At 44.4% G+C, this 18,251-nt stretch overlaps 1 protein-coding gene across 1 annotated transcript in view; it reads left to right on the top strand.

Annotated features, from left to right (window-relative positions):
• The window catches only part of SLC9B2 (solute carrier family 9 member B2), a 90,771-nt gene that overhangs the window by 6,703 nt on the left and 65,817 nt on the right, over window positions 1-18,251 (top strand). The window contains exon 3 of the mRNA XM_030190759.1: window positions 11,766-11,937. Coding sequence (XP_030046619.1) covers window positions 11,766-11,937 — 172 coding nt within the window. The remainder of the gene's footprint in view (window positions 1-11,765; window positions 11,938-18,251) is intronic.

The raw sequence follows: 18,251 nt of genomic DNA, 5'->3' as shown, positions 1-18,251 counted from the left end.
AATGAAAATGCACATAAATGTACCCTGACATGGTGACACTAACTACTATGGACAAAGATTCAGCACTGAGCTGTTAGTAAATAACATGAGATAAATATATTTAATTAACTGGAAATGAGGAAAGGGAAAACATCCTTTAAAGTCAGGAACACTTTGAGCTCAAAAGGGCCGAAGGAGAGCTGGGGCTGCTAGGCCTTCCTGCATCGGTCCGCACTCCTCCACTGCCATGTCCCACCCGCAGAAGGGACAGGATGCACAACATTTGAATGTGGACCTGGCATTGCAGTAAGCCATGTAAGTGTCTCCCCCTCCCCCCCCCCCCCCAAGTGTCAGCATTGTCCTGCCACACCCGACTTTATCATTCCACCAGCCTAGCTTCCATGCAAGGCCATGACAGCTGATTAATGTGCAAGTGACACCCATCCTCATCAAACTAAGTCTTAAATGTTGATTCAGCATCTCTCTTCCTCCTCCCCTTCCCCTCCCTCAATGTCTAGTATTTCTTCTCCCATCTGCTCCTTCCCTATCAGGTCTAGCATCTCTCCTTCTCTGACTCATCTCTAAAGGCAGGAACAATGCCCAATCACTCTATGCTGCCAGTAGCACCATCTTTCTGCATGGCAGCGACTGACCCCTCTAGCTGTGTGTATGCACTGCCAGAAGCAGGAGTGATTGAGCATTGTTTTTGTCTTTAGAAGTAGGTGGGGGTTGGGAGGTCAGGTTAGGGGGGGGGGGCGTATTGGGGGAGTGTCTGGTTGCTCAAGAGGTCCACAGAGGCTGCCATTGGCTCTCAGGCCTTGCATTGAAGACCATTTCCCTAGAGAGTGGGAAGCCTAGATTCCAAGTCCTAATTTGTCTCCAGGAATACTGACCTAGAGAAACAATGGATTAGTAGCTTGCATGGGATTGGGGAACAGTTTAACACATGCAAACAAAAGGAGTGGAAGGCACCAAGACAAGTTACCAGGCTGGCCAGAAGCACATTTTATTTAAAAAAAAATCCAGAAGGCATATACAGAACCACTTGTCACAACAGAATACAGGATGTGCTTAGCAAAGGAATCCAAAACAGGCTGTGTTTCGGCCTGTAGAGCCTTCATTGGGGGTCCTATGAAAAAGTGCTACCAACTAAAATTTCTGGCAGATGTGGGGTTCTTACAGAATGCACTGTATGGCAAAAGATATGTAGCAGATAAGTCTCGCTGAAACTTAGCATCCAAAAACAGCAACAAACTGGCAGCATCCTTTATATGAGTGATTTCATTGCAGTGTAGGGAAAATAATTTAATTCATTAAAATATGCAGTAAGAAATCCTACTGTTTCTCTGTAATGTTCTCAGCTTGAATACTGAGACTCATAGAGGTGCAATATCTCCAGACTAAGGTCCGCTAACAATTGCCACTCACTAAATGATGAGACACCCTTGGGACTATAATGGGCGTCTTATTTTGCATGCACTAAATCTGTTGGTGCACTGACCCCTAAGTCAGTATTTCCCAAACCTGGTCCTGGACGCACGTCAGCCAGTCAGGTTTTCAGGATATCCACAATGAATTCCTGAGAGAGATTTGCATTTACTGCTTCCACTGCATGCTAATCTCATGATTATTCATTGTGCATTTACAGTGCACTCCATTTCAGTGCAGGTCGGATAAGCGTATGCTCTGTTTAACTGCATGCCATACTTTGGTCCCGTTTTTGGTGCCATCAGTTTCTATGGAGACAAACCGGTTTAGCGCACCACTGAAAAGTGCAAGATTCGCTTATATGCACGGTTTAAGACCGCTGCTGTGCAGGAAAGACTCCGCATAAGCGCGCATACGGAATATGGAAGCCGATTGGCGCGTGACAACTAACGAGATTTCAAATTTACCGCCTCTTTAACTGCCACAGGCAGAATAAGTGAAAGAATGTTGTTAGAGTGTATACTGGAGTCGTTGTCGCGGCGGAACTGTAAGACTTTAACACTGGCTGAATGAATAGAAGTTCTTAAAAAATTAGAAAACAAACAGTCAAGCATCTATTGCTAAAGAATATGGTGTCGATCCCAGTCAAATTTCACATGTCTTGAAGCAGAAAGATCAGCTTCTGGAAGACTGGCAAAAACAATACAAATCCACACAGGAAACGTAAAAGGGCGGGAAAAGCTGAGGAGGTAGAAGATGCTCTTCTTTGGTGGTTTTCTCGAGTCAGGAGCAGACAGTTTCCTGTCAGAGGTCCACTGCTTATGGAGAAAGCTAACCAGCTAGCTGAAAGTCTTGGACTAACTGAATTCAAAGCCACTGTTGGGTGGTTGGAAAGATGGAAGGAGAGGAACAACATAAAATTCAAGAAACAGCATGGTGAGAAACAAGACGCTGACTTTGGTGCTGAAAATTGGGTTGTTTCAGTTCTTCCTACCATCTTGAACGAGTTTGCACCTTGTGACATTTTCAATGCTGACGAAAACAGTCTCTACTGGCGACCAATTCCTGATGGAACACTTGCATTCAAGCATGCCGAAACTACAGGAGGTAAAACGTCGAAGGACCGACTGATGATCCTCCTTTGCTGCAATATGGATGGGAGTGAGAAGTTGGAACCCCTTGTCATTGGAAAGAGCAAACAGCCCCTTTGCTTTAAGAAAGTTAAGCGACTTCCTGTGTCATACGAGGCTAACGCAAATTCATGGATGACTGGGGAAATTTGGAAGCAGTGGCTAAAGACGTTAGACACTAGAATGCGGGCATAAAAGCGTCAGATTTTGCTGCTTTGTGATAATTGTGCTGCACACAAGGATGATGTCAGGCTGCCTAACATCAAGGTGGTCTTCCTGCCACCAAACACTACCTCTCTAATCCAACCTATGGATCAAGGCATAATAGCCAATTTCAAACAACATTATCGGGCTCTTGTGCTATGTCGTCTGATGAGTGTTATGGATGACCAGACTGGGAAGGATAAACGTGCTGTTGAACTGGCTCATAATCTATCACTGTTGGATTCCCTACATATGCAGAAAGAAGCCTGGAATCATGTTACACAGGCAACCATTGTGAACTGCTACAAGTGGGCAAGCTTTTTGTTAAGGATGTGGAAATGGGATGAAACAGATGCAGCTGTTGCAAACGTGTCAGATGAACAGGTTATTGATATCCCAGCCAGTGTTACTGAAGAGGAGTTTCATCACTGCGTAGCTGTTGATTACGATCTACAAACAGCTGACGCAGGGCCGTGCCAACACGGTAAGCGGGGTAAGCACCGCAGGGGGGCGCCGACCTCTGGAGGGCGCCCGCGCCATGCTTACCCTTGTCGCTTACTCCCTGCCAGTGTTCACTCTCATGCACAGGGATCTCTCAGCCCGGTGCCCAGTGGAGCCCTTCGTGGTGCAGGGTGACCTGCTATACACCCCCCTCCTTTCCCGGGGAGCGAAATATCTGACCCTTCTGCCCACTCACCCGCCGCTCATCACAGTCGCCGCTTTCTGGGCGCCGCCATTTTGCCTGCAGTGATGTAATCAGTCCGTTCTGATTAGTGGTTACCGCACTTCTCGAGTTTCGCGGCACAAAGGTTCCAGCAGGGGGCGGTCCTTGGTACAGACTATGCCTGTCGTGCCCGCCCCCTACCTTTCCTATCCACTGATTGGATACCATATGGGAGGAGGCGGGGAAAGCGGTGTCCTTACAGGGTCTTAGGCCCGCCCATCCTTCACCCTATAAGTCTTATCAAATCCTTCTTGCTGTTGACTCCAGTCCTTTGCCATGCAATGATTGGATATCATAGGGGAGGAGGCGGGGCAAGCAGCGCCCTTGTTCTCTCAGGCCTGCCCCTTAATTGTATAGTATGAATGCACCCTTTATCTCCACCCCTCTTCCTCTCCTGTGCTCTATTGGTTATGGAGGAAAAAAGAGAAGGGGCATAGCACACCCGAAGACTCTCGGGCTCACCAGCGTGGCGGGGGGGGGGGTTCTTCATGATCAGGATGAATCAGCCACATGAACCCAACCACTTTCCCCTGCAAGAGGGGCCCTTTTCAAGCTTTGCAGAGCTAATCGATTCAGGGCACCGTTGAATTACTCACTTATGCTGTGTAGAGAGAACCTCCATTATAGGTAAGTAATCTCACAATTTCAGTCTAAAACAGTTAACCAGGGTGAGGGAGGGGGACCTTCAGAGGACCACAGCACACAATACCTCTTTGTTCAGTCCATCCCCAGTGCCCCAGATTTTGCCCCCAGCATTACTCCCTGCCACCAGTCAATCCAGGCACAGCCAGTCTAATCACAGATACAGTGCTTAAAGGCTGTTTTTAAAACATATTTAAGAGGGACATGGCTGGGAGGGCAGGGCCCAGGGAGAGGACAAATTGCTGGAAATGGAGGGGAGGGGAGAGAGGAGAATTGCTGGATATGGATGGAGGAGGGAAGGGCAGAGAGGGACAAGGATGATGGGAGGGCAGGGCCCAGGGAGAGGAGAAATTGCTTGAAATGGAGGGGAGGGGAGAGAGGAGAATTGCTGAACATGTATGGAGGGGAGGGAAGGGACAACAGAGGAAGGAGATGCACATGGATGGAGGGGAAGGAAGAGAGAGGAAGGAGATGAGATGAGGAGAAAAACTGCACATGGAGAAAATACAGTCAAGTCTGCGGAGGACCCAGCTTTTACTTATGGATATAGAGCAAGAAATGAAGAAGAAAGGAGGAAAGGAAGCCCTGGAAACGGAGTTAAGAGGACAGATAGCAGCAGAATCAGATACTGGGCCAGCATGATCAGAAAAAGAAAGTCACCAGACAACAAAGGTAGAAAAAAATCATTTTATTTTCATTTTAGTGTTTGGAATATGTCCACTTTGAGAATTTACATCTGCTATCTTATTTTGCAATGTATAGCAATTTGTTTCTAAGAATATTGCTGACAATTCCTGTTTCCTTTGCATCTCGTGTCACACCAGGGGGGGGGGGGGGGCACCAACTGATGGTCTGCAGGGGGGCACCAGAGACTCTAGGCACGGCCCTGAGCTGACGACAGCACTGATGTCGAGATATGCGCCTACATGCAGGCAACAACGGCTGATGATGAAATGAGCAGCAAGGCTAGGGTTACCATACGTCCGGATTTCCCCGGACATGTCCTCTTTTTGAGGGCATGTCCGGGGCGTCCGGCGGATTTTGCCCCGCCCACGTTTGTCCGGATTTCTGGACAAACGTGGGCGCGGGTGCGGGCAGGCGCGTGCGTGCGGTGGGCGTGTGGGCGGGCGATCGGCGCGTGGTCTCCCGTCCCCTCCCCTCCCCTCCCCTCCCCTCCCCTTCCTTACCATGTTCCCTGGTGGTCTAGTGACGTCTTCGGGGCAGGAAAGAGCCCCCTCTTTCCTGCCAGGAGCGCTGCCTCCCCTGTCTATCATCCTTCTCGGTCTGGCTGGGGATTCAAAATGGCCGCCGAGAGTTGAACTCTCGCGAGGCCGCTTCAACTCTCGGTGGCCATTTTGAATCCCCAGCCAGACCGAGAAGGATGATAGACAGGGGAGGCAGCGCTCCTGGCAGGAAAGAGGGGGCTCTTTCCTGCCCCGAAGAGAAGACGCTACTAGACCACCAGGGCTAGACAGTAAGTGAGGGGGGGGTATGTGATGGGGGGAGGGGACTATGTGACGGGGGGGGGGATAGGGGCGGAACCCGGACCTGAAGGGGGCGTGGCCCGGACCTGAAGGGGGCGTGGCAGGGGCGGGGCATGAGGCGGGGCGGGGGCGGGGTAGGGGGCGTGACATGTGTCCTCTTTTTCAGAGGACACAAAATGGTAACCCTAAGCAAGGCACATGCTGACGAAATTCAACAACCTCCTCCTGTCACTTTTGCAAGAGCGCTGGAGAGTCTCAACATCGTGTGGGCCTATCTGGAGGCCACTGGATGTCAGTGCTGTGACAGTTTTTACCGTCTGGCAGACCCAATAGTATACAGAGGACTATGACTGATTACTTCAAGTAAGCCTAACGTCAGTTAATGGAGACTGTATACTGTACGTATAATAATAAACAGTACTGTACATATGTTTATCAGATGTCAAGCTTCTTTGGGTCACAACGGTTAAGTGCACGCTCCAGTTAACTGCATGTATTTCTTTGGTCCCAGACCCTTGCACTGTACTGAGAACAAAACTGGCTGGGGTGCCTCCAGGAGCAGGTTTGGGAATCACTGCCCTAAGTTCTTCTTGGAGGCAGTGTCTCCAAATGGGTTAGTTTTGCACATACCATGATGAGCCTCACTCCTAAGCTCTGGGTTATGTGGCGTGTGATCTCAAGTCTCTCACATTTACTGCTAGTGTTTGTGTAGACATTTACTTTACTTTATAATGTGTAATTATACTAAAATCATTAAGATTTATGCCTGCATCAGCACCATATACATGTATATATTTTTATTTATTTAAAACATTTATAGGCTGCCTATTCCTAGGCGGCTTACAATAAAAACATACATGAAAGAATAAAGTAACAATAAAAATCATTTTATAAACTCAACTTCATAATCACATCAACAATATAATAAAATAAGAAAATCAGGAAAAGGAAAAAGAAATGCCTTTCATTCAGGCTAGGTTAAAGATTATCTGCCTCGGTACCAAGTGTCCTGGATCCTGCAGTAAATGTAGCATGTCCTATAGAGGCAGCTGAGCACCTTGCATCTGAAATCACATGATCTCCCCTTAGTAAGCTCTGACAAGTGTCCCCAGGTTCCATCTGTCATAGTATCAACTGGCCCAAAGTCCTTCCCAGTTTTGGCCAAAAGGCTACAGCCATGGTTTGGGCCGAAACTGACCATTTGTTTCAGTGAAAGCGGAAAATTTGTACTTTCTCCTGTTCGGAGGGGAGTGGGAGGAGGGAGACAGAAGAAGAGTTGCCTTCCCCCCACCCACCTGTAAATACACCCCCCTCGGGCTTATTTTACAATCCATGGCAGTCTAGGAGTGTAGTCAAGGCAGGCGTGATCCCCAGGCACTCCTGCCTATGATGGCTCTGCCATAACCTCACAAGACTGCCGTAAGAGGTCACAGCAACCATTTTAAGAGTTGTGCTGACATGGGCAAGAGCAACTGGGGATCACTCTTGCCCAGACTAGACCACAAGAGATTGTAAGGGGGTGGGGGGGAGGAAGGGAGAGGGAATTACTCTTTGCATTCTTTTTTTTGTGTGTGTGTAATGTGATTGCAAGTAATGGCAATTAATGATCTTTCATATTGGTTTATATGGTAAATAGAGTGCTCCAAGTGAATGCTTTTGATAAAAAGTTTAGCAGGAATTTTTGTGTAAATTTGGGATAGGCTCCTTAGGAATTAGCCTCTCTGTGGAGATGTGCTACATTTGGGTGACAGCTGATGTCATAAGTCAGCCATTCTAAAAGCACTGTGGCTTTAAGTTGCAGTTTTTATTAACTGAGGTCAATGTGTGCAGAGGCTATTTTTGCATGGACATAAAATTGATCTTTATTTAAATGTATATATTCTGACGAATACTATTTAGGTGATTCTAAAAAATGTATTGCTCTTGATTGTAATTTTTCAGAGCATATAGTCCTCGAATTCAGTAACATCAGTGGGCTTTTTTTATTCTGGATTGTGCATCAGGCTGTAATAATTATGTTCAGTGTAGACCAGTGTCTGGACTCCTTTACTCTATTTTAGTAAGAATCTTTATCATGCTTGTCCTTAATCGGTTTTATAACTAAATACAAAATGGGAAACATCTCAATGCTACTTTTTCTGTTATTTGTGCACAGTTTTTCTGTCTTCTGCATGCTGACTGTTACAGGCTCTGGGTGTGTAAGTTGCATTCCACCACCAGTGGGTCTTCCCTGTTCCTGCTGCATGTAGATCTAGTCAGGAGGAACATTTATAGGGATAGTTTCCACCATGGTTACAACTGGGACATATTAAGATTCGGGCTCTGGGTGAGAGAATAGGAAAAGTCCTTGGGCTATGATTGTAAAGCAAGGTAGATTTTTGACATACACACTTAAAAAAAAAAAAAAAAAAAAAAAAAAAAATCTTATAATTGGGCCAATGGAGTGGAGGAGTGGCCTAGTGGTTAGGGTGGTGGACTTTGGTCCTGGGGAACTGAGGAACTGAGTTAGATTCCCACTTCAGCCACAGGCAGCTCCTTGTGACTCTGGGCAAGTCACTTAACCCTCCATTGCCCCAGGTACAAATAAGTACCTGTATACAATATGTAAGCCACATTGAGCCTGCCATTAATGGGAAAGCGCGGGGTACAAATGTAACAAAAATTAAAAAAAATGCAGTAAAATTAATTGAGGTCTGTTTTTAAGTTTTGTTTCTCCCATTTTGGGTCTATGTAAACAAAATAAGTAAATAGGGCCCTAAGTGAAAACATCTTCTACTCTCTTTTTTGTAGACAAGGGAGTATTTCCTCCTATTCGGTAATCCCAACTCCTTGAAAGGCTTTTGAATGTTTACTGACCATTGTTCAGGAGAAAGTGTACAATATAGTCAAATATAAACGGAAGAATTCCAAGACAGGACACATCCAAGAGCTAATATTTAACCACTGCTCTTATCATTATTTCCAGCAGTTGGCCAGTAATTTGCACCTTGATGACTTTTGTACTGTGAGGTAAACTCCATTTATTCAGGTAAACAAACATACAAGTACACACACGTTTTTCTTGAAAATCAGAGTACTAATTTCAGAATGTATTTTTGAACACCAGAAATAAAAAATCTGTTGTTCAGGTGCATGTGGAATTTTGTGTGAATATCATCTGCATCTTGTTGACAATTTATATCCCCCACTTGTAACCCAACACCAGCTTTTCCTTTCTGCTCTTCTACATCAGTACATCTGCTGCTGAAAAGTCCTGTTCTTGCATGTCCTGTTGCCTTCATTCAACCTTCAGCTAAGTGTGCATTCTTACACGGTTGTACCTCACTTTAGTATGTGTGTTGTGGCTCCTGGAGGTCATCCTGTTTGTAGAATGGCTTCCCTCTAGCCTGATTTGGGATTATACACAGCTTTGCTTAGTACAGTATGTACTTTGTAGATCATGGAGTACCTCCTAGCAGTTATGGCCAATGAAGCACAGCTAGAGGGACACCATGGCTTTTCCCAAGTGTATTATATAGATAAATTGTATATGTGCTTGGGAAGTCATGTGATACGAGCAAGGGAAGACATTTTTCTCTGTGCTCTTGGACCTCCCTAATGTTTACCCATACCATGACTGATTTTAACCCCCCCCCCCCCTCACCCAGAGAAAGCTGAAAGTTGGCCACATGAGAAAACGGATCAGAAGGCATGTAAACTGCTGAGGAAGCAGCCCTCCAGCCCACGATCCTGGCCACAAGGCATAACGGTATGCATACATCTCTGAACTAGTAGTACAGGTGTTCAATGGCAAATGTCAATCATTTATATGACAAGATTGATGCAGTTGCTCAGTCCCTTGAAACATTGTTGGTAGAGGGCACAGTATCAGAGATGGAGGGCGCAGTGTGGCCAAGGTGGTGGCATTAAGAGACCTGGTCACTAAGGGATCCTTTAAAAACTTAACACAAGCTAACAGACATTGGTGTGCACTAAATGCTGCATGTCCTATAGGCCTTGTGGAACTTAGCACATGCTACTGTCAGCGCACACTAAGCTTGAATAAAAGGTCCCCTAAAAAAAGTAGAAAAAATTGATGTTTAAAACCAGGGAAAAGCTTTAGGCATTCTAGGACTTCCGGCATAGCAAGATAGATTGGCAGCAAAGATGTGGCGAAAAGACTGAGACTGCAAGTGTGCTGTAAGGATTTATTTGAGTCTGGTGCTGTGACTTAGATACTGTACAGAATAGTGGAGCAGTGGAACTGATAAAGCCTACAACGGGCTAGACAACTTGAACTTCAAGGAATGAGAAGGATAACTGGGTACTGTGCTAGAGATAGGCACCCATTAGCACTGGGGACATTCTTTGTTTCCCTTCCGTTATCAAAGGGCATGAGGTGAAATCATCTGTGATAGGAATGGCAGGACAGAGAATTGACAAAACAGTGTCATGTACTAGCTGGAGCAGTTGTATTTTGCAGTCTCTCTTTCTTAGGGAAGTTGCATGTTGGGGGGGCCTGAATGGGAGAGCTCTATTTTTATATAAATAAAAAGAGGGTGGGGAAGGTTGGAGTGCATGAAATGTGGGGAGTGGATGGGGAGTGATGGTGGGATTGATGGGGTGGAAATAATTTACATGGGGACTAAAGGGGAGGAAGGAGATGGTTGTGTGCTATGGACAAAAGAGGGGTGTGGGGGGGGGGGTGCCTGGATACAGAAAATGTGATCCTTAAGTGCAGATGAACATGGTGTTCGAGAGGGCAGGGGAAAGGGGGTGGAGGCAGTAGGGCTTACTTGACTAGGATTAGCAAGGAGTTAAGGTTGGAGGGAGTGGTGAGGAGGCCCTAGGCTGAGGGTGTCTCCTAAATAAGCAGGTCAAAGACCATATTAGATGTATGTTACAAACCCAAATGGATGGGATGAGTAGTAGCATACATTAATATCTTCTAATGTATGTAGGATAAGGACGCCAAAAAAATAGTGAAATATTTTGTATACATTTTTAAATTTTTCAATCTTTTGTTTAAAGTGTCTTCACCATAACCCTCTTGATCTCAGTAGTAATTCGTACAGTCGCATGGTGTTACTTAACTGGCAGCAAATTTGCTTCTAGAGAGAACCTCCGCCAACATGGCCAGGTTTCTTATTTTAGTCAGGGAAGAGGTTCACTAGGAAAAACAGCCAGAATAAACAATAAAAATTCAACATGTAGAGTAAAATATTACAATCGTGCTTATAACAGCCTCTTTGATCAATAACAATTTGCATATCTAAATGCAGTGACGTTCTCTCCTACAAGGAAAATGGCTGCGGCATTTGTGGATCGCTCGCGGTTAAATACAGCTCAGTTGACTATTGCTGGACTTCGGCTCACCAAGTTGCGGCAAGATAACCTATCAGATTAAGGACCACCAATCCAATTTGGAGTTTAACCCAGTGGGATGAAGAGTTTTTCTAACACTGTTCTTTAAAATTAAGCAGTTGTTCAACATTCCCACCCTATCTAGTACTACTCTCTGATGTCACTTAATTGGCTTGAGTTGAAACATCAATGTTGTACTAATGGAGCTGTCAAAACATTGTTTTTAATTCTAGATTTATGTTCAGTGAGTCGCAGTTTAATAGTGCGACTGGAGTGCCCTATGTACAGTAATTGGCAAGGACATGTGATTATATACACTACATTTTTGGTTAAATAGTTGGAAAAAGTACGAGAAGTGATATACCGTGAGGTCAGAGGGTGTTCCCATTCAGGCCCTTCTATAGTGGTGGAGCACCATTGACATGCCCCACATTTAAAATGGCCCAGTAAAGCGGCATCCGACCGTATTATTGAAGCAAGATGGCCAGCCATCTTTCGTTTCGATAATATGGTCGGGGCCGGCTTTAGAGATGGCCGGCATTGGTTTTCAGCGATAATGGAAGCTAATGGCGGCCATCTCAAACCCAGCCAAATCCAAGGCATTTGGTCGTGGGAGGAGCCAGGATCAGGTTTGGGAAACACACCTTAGTCTTTTCACAGATTTCATAGCTCAAGCATAAAGTCAACTGAATTGTCATCTGAAAAGCCTAAGCTTTAGGCAAGGGTTACTGTATTACCATGGTGTGGTGGAATAGTATTTAGATGTTTTAATGTTCACAGAGAAATAGTATAATAAGCATTGTTTTGTATTTTTGTTTTCATTATGCTCAGGAAATCAAAGGGCTGAACTACAGTGGGTTATATAGAAAGGCATCAACTGATGAGAGCACATTACATCCCAGCTATGAAGAGCAGCCGCCTCCAGATGCCAAGCCCTGTTGGAAACTTAAGAAAATATTTACGTGCCCTCCACAGGGCGTCCTTGCCAAGATAGTGACTAAAGGTAATGTCTGGCACATAGGTGCTGGTTGGAGGACAGTTTAGCACAGTATGTGGTTACTTGAGGTCAGGGCTATCTTTGTAGCTGGGGGGGGGGGGGGGACAAGTAGGGGTAAACACCCAATGTCCTACTTATAATATTGTATCAACCTCTGTCCCACAGATGATGTAAACTGCACTGAACCCTAAACCAGGGATATTAGCGGTATATAAGATTTGAATTGAATCACCTGGACGACACTCTTCTTGGTCACCATATTATTGCAACCATAGATTTCTATCAGTTTAGGTACATTCAGGGTTTCACTGCAGTTGATTTTACCTAGGTATTGCATGTGCCTAAATCAGCCCTGCTTGAAAGAGCATTTCACATCATAGCAGCAGGTTTTCTTCAGAACAGCAACTGAAGACATCAAAATCCACGTTCAGCGTTCTTCTTTCGGTTTGTTCATTCTTGGAGTGCTAGGAATGGGAAACGCTGCATTATTGTCATGTAGGTCTGAATTCTGTAAAACAGAGATGTGGACTTGATATCTACTCCTGCAAAGGAGAAGAACGACCAAAACATTTGCACATTTCCTGGCATGTGCCTTCTTTTTGTTCAGGTACGAACCACTAGGAGGCATAATAGTACTGTAGTTGGTTTAGTCTATTATTCGATGTAAATGGGACCAAGTCGTTGTTGGATAAATGAAAAGTAGAGAATGACACGGGAGCGGGTAATCGCGGTAAACTGCATTAATCCACAATAAAACCGCAGGAATGGGGAAATTTTTCAAAGTTTTACTGCGGGTGCAAAAAAAGGTTATTTCCCTGCCTGAGTGGTAATAACCCCTGCACCCACAGTACAACAGATGCCTACCTTTTTCTCGTCCTCCCTCCCTTCCTTTCTTCCAAGTCTGGTGTCGTTCGCTTGCTCTCCCTGCCGGAAAGCCTTCTCTCTGCAGTGAGCGGAAACAGGAAGTCGCAATAGAGAGAGAGCTTCCGGGCTGCGCAAAGGCAGCGTGCTTACATTGCTAACTCTGCCGGCAGCCCGGAAGATGGAAAGGCTGCAGCGGGAGCACAGTGGAGAGGTGCAGGAGTGACACCGGAGCTTGCAGGGGGGTAGGGAGATTGTGATACAGGACCCGATGGTGGCAGCAGCGGCGGGGGGGGGGGGGGGGGGGGGGGGTTGGGAGAACGAGCAGCACCGGACCCTCTGGAAACAGAGGGAGGGAGAGTGACACCGACCCTGTAGGGGGGGGGAGGCAGGAAGATTGGGAGAGTGACACCGAACTTGGGAGGGAAAGCGACAAGACCTTGTGGGGAGGGGGGGAGTGAAAGCAACACCAAACTTTGGGGGGGGGGGGGGGGTGGTATGGAGGGAAAGCAACACCAGACTTTGTGGAGGGGGAGAGGAAGGGAAAGTGACACCGAACCTTGGAGGGAAAGAAGAAGAGAGGGAGGGAGAGTGACACGACCTCGCAAGGGAAAAGAGGAAGGAAGGAAGGAAGGGCGTGGGGTATAGGGCCTTGGAAACAAGGGAATGAAAGAGAGAAATGGATGGAGCTGGGGACTGATAGGGTGATAGGATGGGAATGGGGGCTAAGGAAGTGGGTGAAAAAAGATAGTGGTTTAGGAGACTGGATATTAAATGAGAGACAGAGGGAGCAGTAGTAAAATCTAGTATGCAGAGACTAAGGTGAGAGGGGGATAAATGCAAATAAGGGGGGGCGGGACATGAAATGAAAGGTCATTGCCAGACAGATGTAGAGAAGGAAAGGACGAAGCCAAGAGGAGAGAGAAGAAATGGAAACACCAACGTGGAAAAGAATTTAGAGAAGACTGACACGTGGAAAAGAGACTGGGACCAGCCCAATTAGAAAAATAAAGTGTGAAATATTTTTATTTAATACTTTTTAAGGACTGAGATGTGCCTGCATTTGTGAAATGTTCGTCTTTTTCTATTTTTGTATTTTGCAGAGTGCAGGAGAAAAATACATTTCTGTTTCTCTTTTACCAGTGTTTACCTGGCTTTCTTGAGTGAGATCTCTAGTTCAGTTTTTCTGTGGTTCCCTGTTTTGTATAGTGAGAAAATAATTAAATGTGCTTGGAGTTATAGAATGATTAGAAAAATGAGTGCTCATTATTGCTTGTTATGTGAATGAATATTCCATCACTTCATTATTGCTTGCCAGACCAGTCCAGTATTATTACATTTTAAGGGCATTTGTTTTAATTACATGCACATGATTTTGCTTTTTAAACCCAAAGGTAAATCTTAAGTGTGGTTAAACAGTGAGGCTTCTGTGGATAGGGACAGAGTTCGCAGGGACGGGGACGGGAATAGAGTTTGTGGGGATGGGGACAAACTTTGTCCCCACATCATTCTCTAGTGAAAAGTCAGATAATACAGAAAACAATGGTAACACCTTAAAGTGCATGGAAAACACTGTTTCTGCCTCCTCACTTAAAAAAAAAAAAAAGAGAGAACTAGTGGGTTAAGTCCGCCTACCAGCAGGTGGAGCTAGACTTAAAATATAGTATTGTTTGTTTATTAACACTAACTAGCACCTTCTCAGATCAAACATGGCTTCCTTGCAGTGTGTGAAGCTAGAAAGCAGAAAGAACCTGCACATTTTTTTATTGGCAGCGCGATGACATCACTGGGTAGGTCTGTCAGATATGCCAGATGGTCGGATTAGCAAAGGTTGGATAATGGAGACTGTATTGTACTGGTTGGTTTAAACCAAATTTAAAAACTAATTTTGTTCAGTCAACGAACAATTAAATGTTGGATTTTTTTTTAAACCAGAGAATGTGATTAAGGCTAGTAGTATTGCTGAGTTTAAGAAAGGTGTTCTAGGAGGATAGGGCCATAAAAGTCTTTAGCTAGGTGAAGTGGATCTTTCTGCTTCAACATTTTGAGAGTGGGCAGTAGATAATGAACTTTCTGATTTAGAATCTGCCTGTTTTTTTTTGTTTTTCAAGTGGGCCACACTGGCCACTGTCGGAGATAAAATGCTGTAGTGATTCTCAGTCTGGATTGGTTGATGTCTGTCTAACCATATTTGAGCTCTTGAAGGCAGGAAGAGTAGTCATTGATCTCTGTCCAGTCAGTTTGGATACAGATCAACTAATCTGGACTAAGAACCACTACATAAAAAGTAGGACACAGACCTACCTCACAGAATCACACTGAAGAAAGCCACAGCAAGATACCTGAGTTCGCTTGACTGACATTTTAGTCATGACAACAACCACAGATGCCTAAGAGAACACTCAATCCTGTTTGGCACAGTACTTTTATGTCCTGTTATTTTAGTACTTTCAGTTTACCGTAAACTTCCTTTTGAGTTTTGGTTCATTTATAATTTATGCCATAGTTTTTTGCAATTGTATTTTTTCTGTTTTGAATTTATAACATTTGCAGTGTCGTCCATCAAATCCCTGCCGAATCTGTAGCATTACCTTAGATCAATGGTCAGCTCTGGCCATCCACAGTATGGTGCTTGTTATTCCATAGACATATATTAGCCACCCATGATTGCTGCAGATTCCCACTAGGATTTAATAGAAGACACTGGACATGGGCCAGCCTTCTGTTAACATGTTGAAGTTAATACGTTCAACTTTTTTTTTCTTTCTAAATCGATTTGTAGTCTGGAGGTTTTGACACAGCAGTCTCCTCCTGCAGCTTTGGGCTTTTGGCTCACTTGGAACTGGCCTCTTCGGCCTCCTTCACAAATAGTCTTGAGTTCCTGTGACAGTCCTTGGCCGGGGACCACAGACTGCAAAATCCCATTCATATTTTTGAAGGGTGGTGTTTTGTTTCTTGTATTATTAAAAATCTTAAATTATAGATTTTTCCATTAACAAGCAAACAGTGTGCCATGTGATCAATTTGTAGGGCCAATCTTATGGCTCAGTGGCAGTTCCCAGGCTGGGCTTCTACTTCCCAGGGCAACTGGGGTCAAGGACGGTGCTTAGGTAGGGAAGTATTCAATGGCGATTATCTGCTGCAGTCAGACTTAGGGGTCCTTTTTACTAAGGTGCACTGAAAAATGGCCTGTGGTAGTGTAGGCATGGGTTTTGGGCGTGCGTAGAATAGTTTTTCAGCGTACCTGTTAAAAAGGCCTTTTTAAAAAAATTTTGCCGAAAAAGGATGTGTGGCAAAATGAAAATTAGCACTCGTCCATTTTGGGTCTGAGACCTTACCGCCAGCCATTGACGTGGCGGTAATGACCTACGCGTGCCAAATGCCAGTTGGTACGTGTCCGATACGCGTGGCAGAAAATAAAATTTCTTTTTCAGCCATGTGTATCAGACAAGCGGCAAAACTGAAATTACTGCAAGAGCCTAGCTGTGCGGTAACTCCATTTTGGCGCGCGTAGACACTTATGTGGCTTCGTTAAAGGGCCCCTTAGGTTCTATATTGGTGAGGTTCCATGCAAAAAAGATGATTATTTTATTTTTAATAGATCTTTCTATAGTACAAACTTTAAAAATTAAAGCTCCAAGATTAATTCAAGTTAAATTTCTATAATAGTGTTGATCTATCATATAGAGGGTAATAAGCATTTCACTACTCAACTGGAGGTTTTATTGCCAACCCTCAGTGCAGGGAAAAATAGGCCTGTCCCCCAAAAAGTATACCATTTTGTACCTCATTTACACCTACATGCCTTATACTTCCAATGCTGTCACCTACCTCCACTAGCTGCTGCTGTTCTTGTACCTACGTAACCGTAGCCTGGAGGACTCCTATATCTCCACATAATGCACATTGTGGAAATAAGTTGGTGAGTTGACAAGGATTTATCATTTGGAAGCTGATTTCCTTTTCCAATATCATGCTCACTTCTGGCTGCAATATTGCATAGCAGGCTAAATTTAGCTATTCTCCACTGCCCCAGGCAACCAATTCAACAAACATTTGGGATCCACAGGCATGCTGTATTCCAAAACCTTCACAAATACTCCTCTGCCTCTGGAAAGTGTCATTACATATGATAAAAGCTCCACCCATACCCATTACTCTCCAACATAATTCTGAGGTAAGGTTCTTCATTTTATATAACCACACTGGGGTATAGTACATCCTATAGAGCATATTATATCATTTATCTACCAAGTTTGCAGATATTGATAAACCAGCTGTGGCCTGGCAAATCTCCATCCAACTTTCCCCCTACACTGTATTTCCTCAGGCATAACATGGGCCGCATGCAGAGAATTTTTCATGGGGCAGTAAAGAATTCAAAGCTGGCTGTGTTTTTGTTTTGATTCATGGTCCTTTGATTGTTTCCATCTTGGTGTTCATCAAACAAAATAGGAGACAAAACACGCCGCATCAAGCTAGCGGCAGACTCAATGTGAGACGGGATAAACTACGGGTTTCCAACACAGGAGAAAAGAGGCAGTAGAGGTAAGATTTTTAATAATTTAATAGAAATCAAACAAAATAAAACACGGCTACCATACTCCTCTACTTAATAATTTAATAAAATCCAATAGGTGTGGCAATATCCATCAAAATAATAAAATAACAAACAGAAATGGTTTCTGTCCAACTGCTATATAAAGTCCACCAGAGCGTAATGCAATCCTATGCATGCACCCGACACGAACCCATGTTTCAGCACGAATGCTTGCTTCAGAGGTCAATGTGTTTAAATATTCACAAATAGAATGCAAACAATGAATAAATATCACAAAGTAAAATACATGCACAAAATCAATAAGTGAATGTATAAATACAAGGTGAATAATTGAACACAAACTATATACAAAGTGTGCAAAATGTCCCAAAAAGATTTATCATAACTGTCGCAATGTATGCATATTATAACATATCTTGAATGTACATGTGTGCATCTATAAAAAGGTGGTAAATAATAAATCTCAAATTATTACTGTTAAAGGCTACCTAGGGGCCCTTTTACTAAGCCACGTAAGCATCTACGTGCGCCCAACACGCACCAAAATGGAGTTAGCACCTGGCTACCATTCGGCTTGTAGTAATTTCATTTTTGGCTCTTGTTAAAAAAAATTATATTTGGACGCGCGCCAAGTGGCATTTGATGCGCATAGGTCATTACCACCCGGTTACTGTGTGTGATTTACCGCTACGTCAATGGCTGGCAGTAAGGTCTCAGACCCAACATGGATGCGCGGCAATTTTCATTTTGCTGCACGTCCATTTTCGGCAAAAAGTTTTAAAAGGCATATTTTTTTGCAGTTGCTCTGAAAAATGATTCCGTACACACCCAAAACGTTCGCCTATACTACCACAGGCCATTTTTCAGCGCACCCTAGTAAGAGGATCCCTAGTGATTA

The sequence above is a fragment of the Microcaecilia unicolor genome, chromosome 2 (genome assembly GCF_901765095.1).
Source record: "Microcaecilia unicolor chromosome 2, aMicUni1.1, whole genome shotgun sequence".
NCBI classification, from domain to species: domain Eukaryota; kingdom Metazoa; phylum Chordata; class Amphibia; order Gymnophiona; family Siphonopidae; genus Microcaecilia; species Microcaecilia unicolor.
Note: the sequence above shows the minus strand (reverse complement) of the source record. Positions and strands in the feature narration are given on the sequence as shown.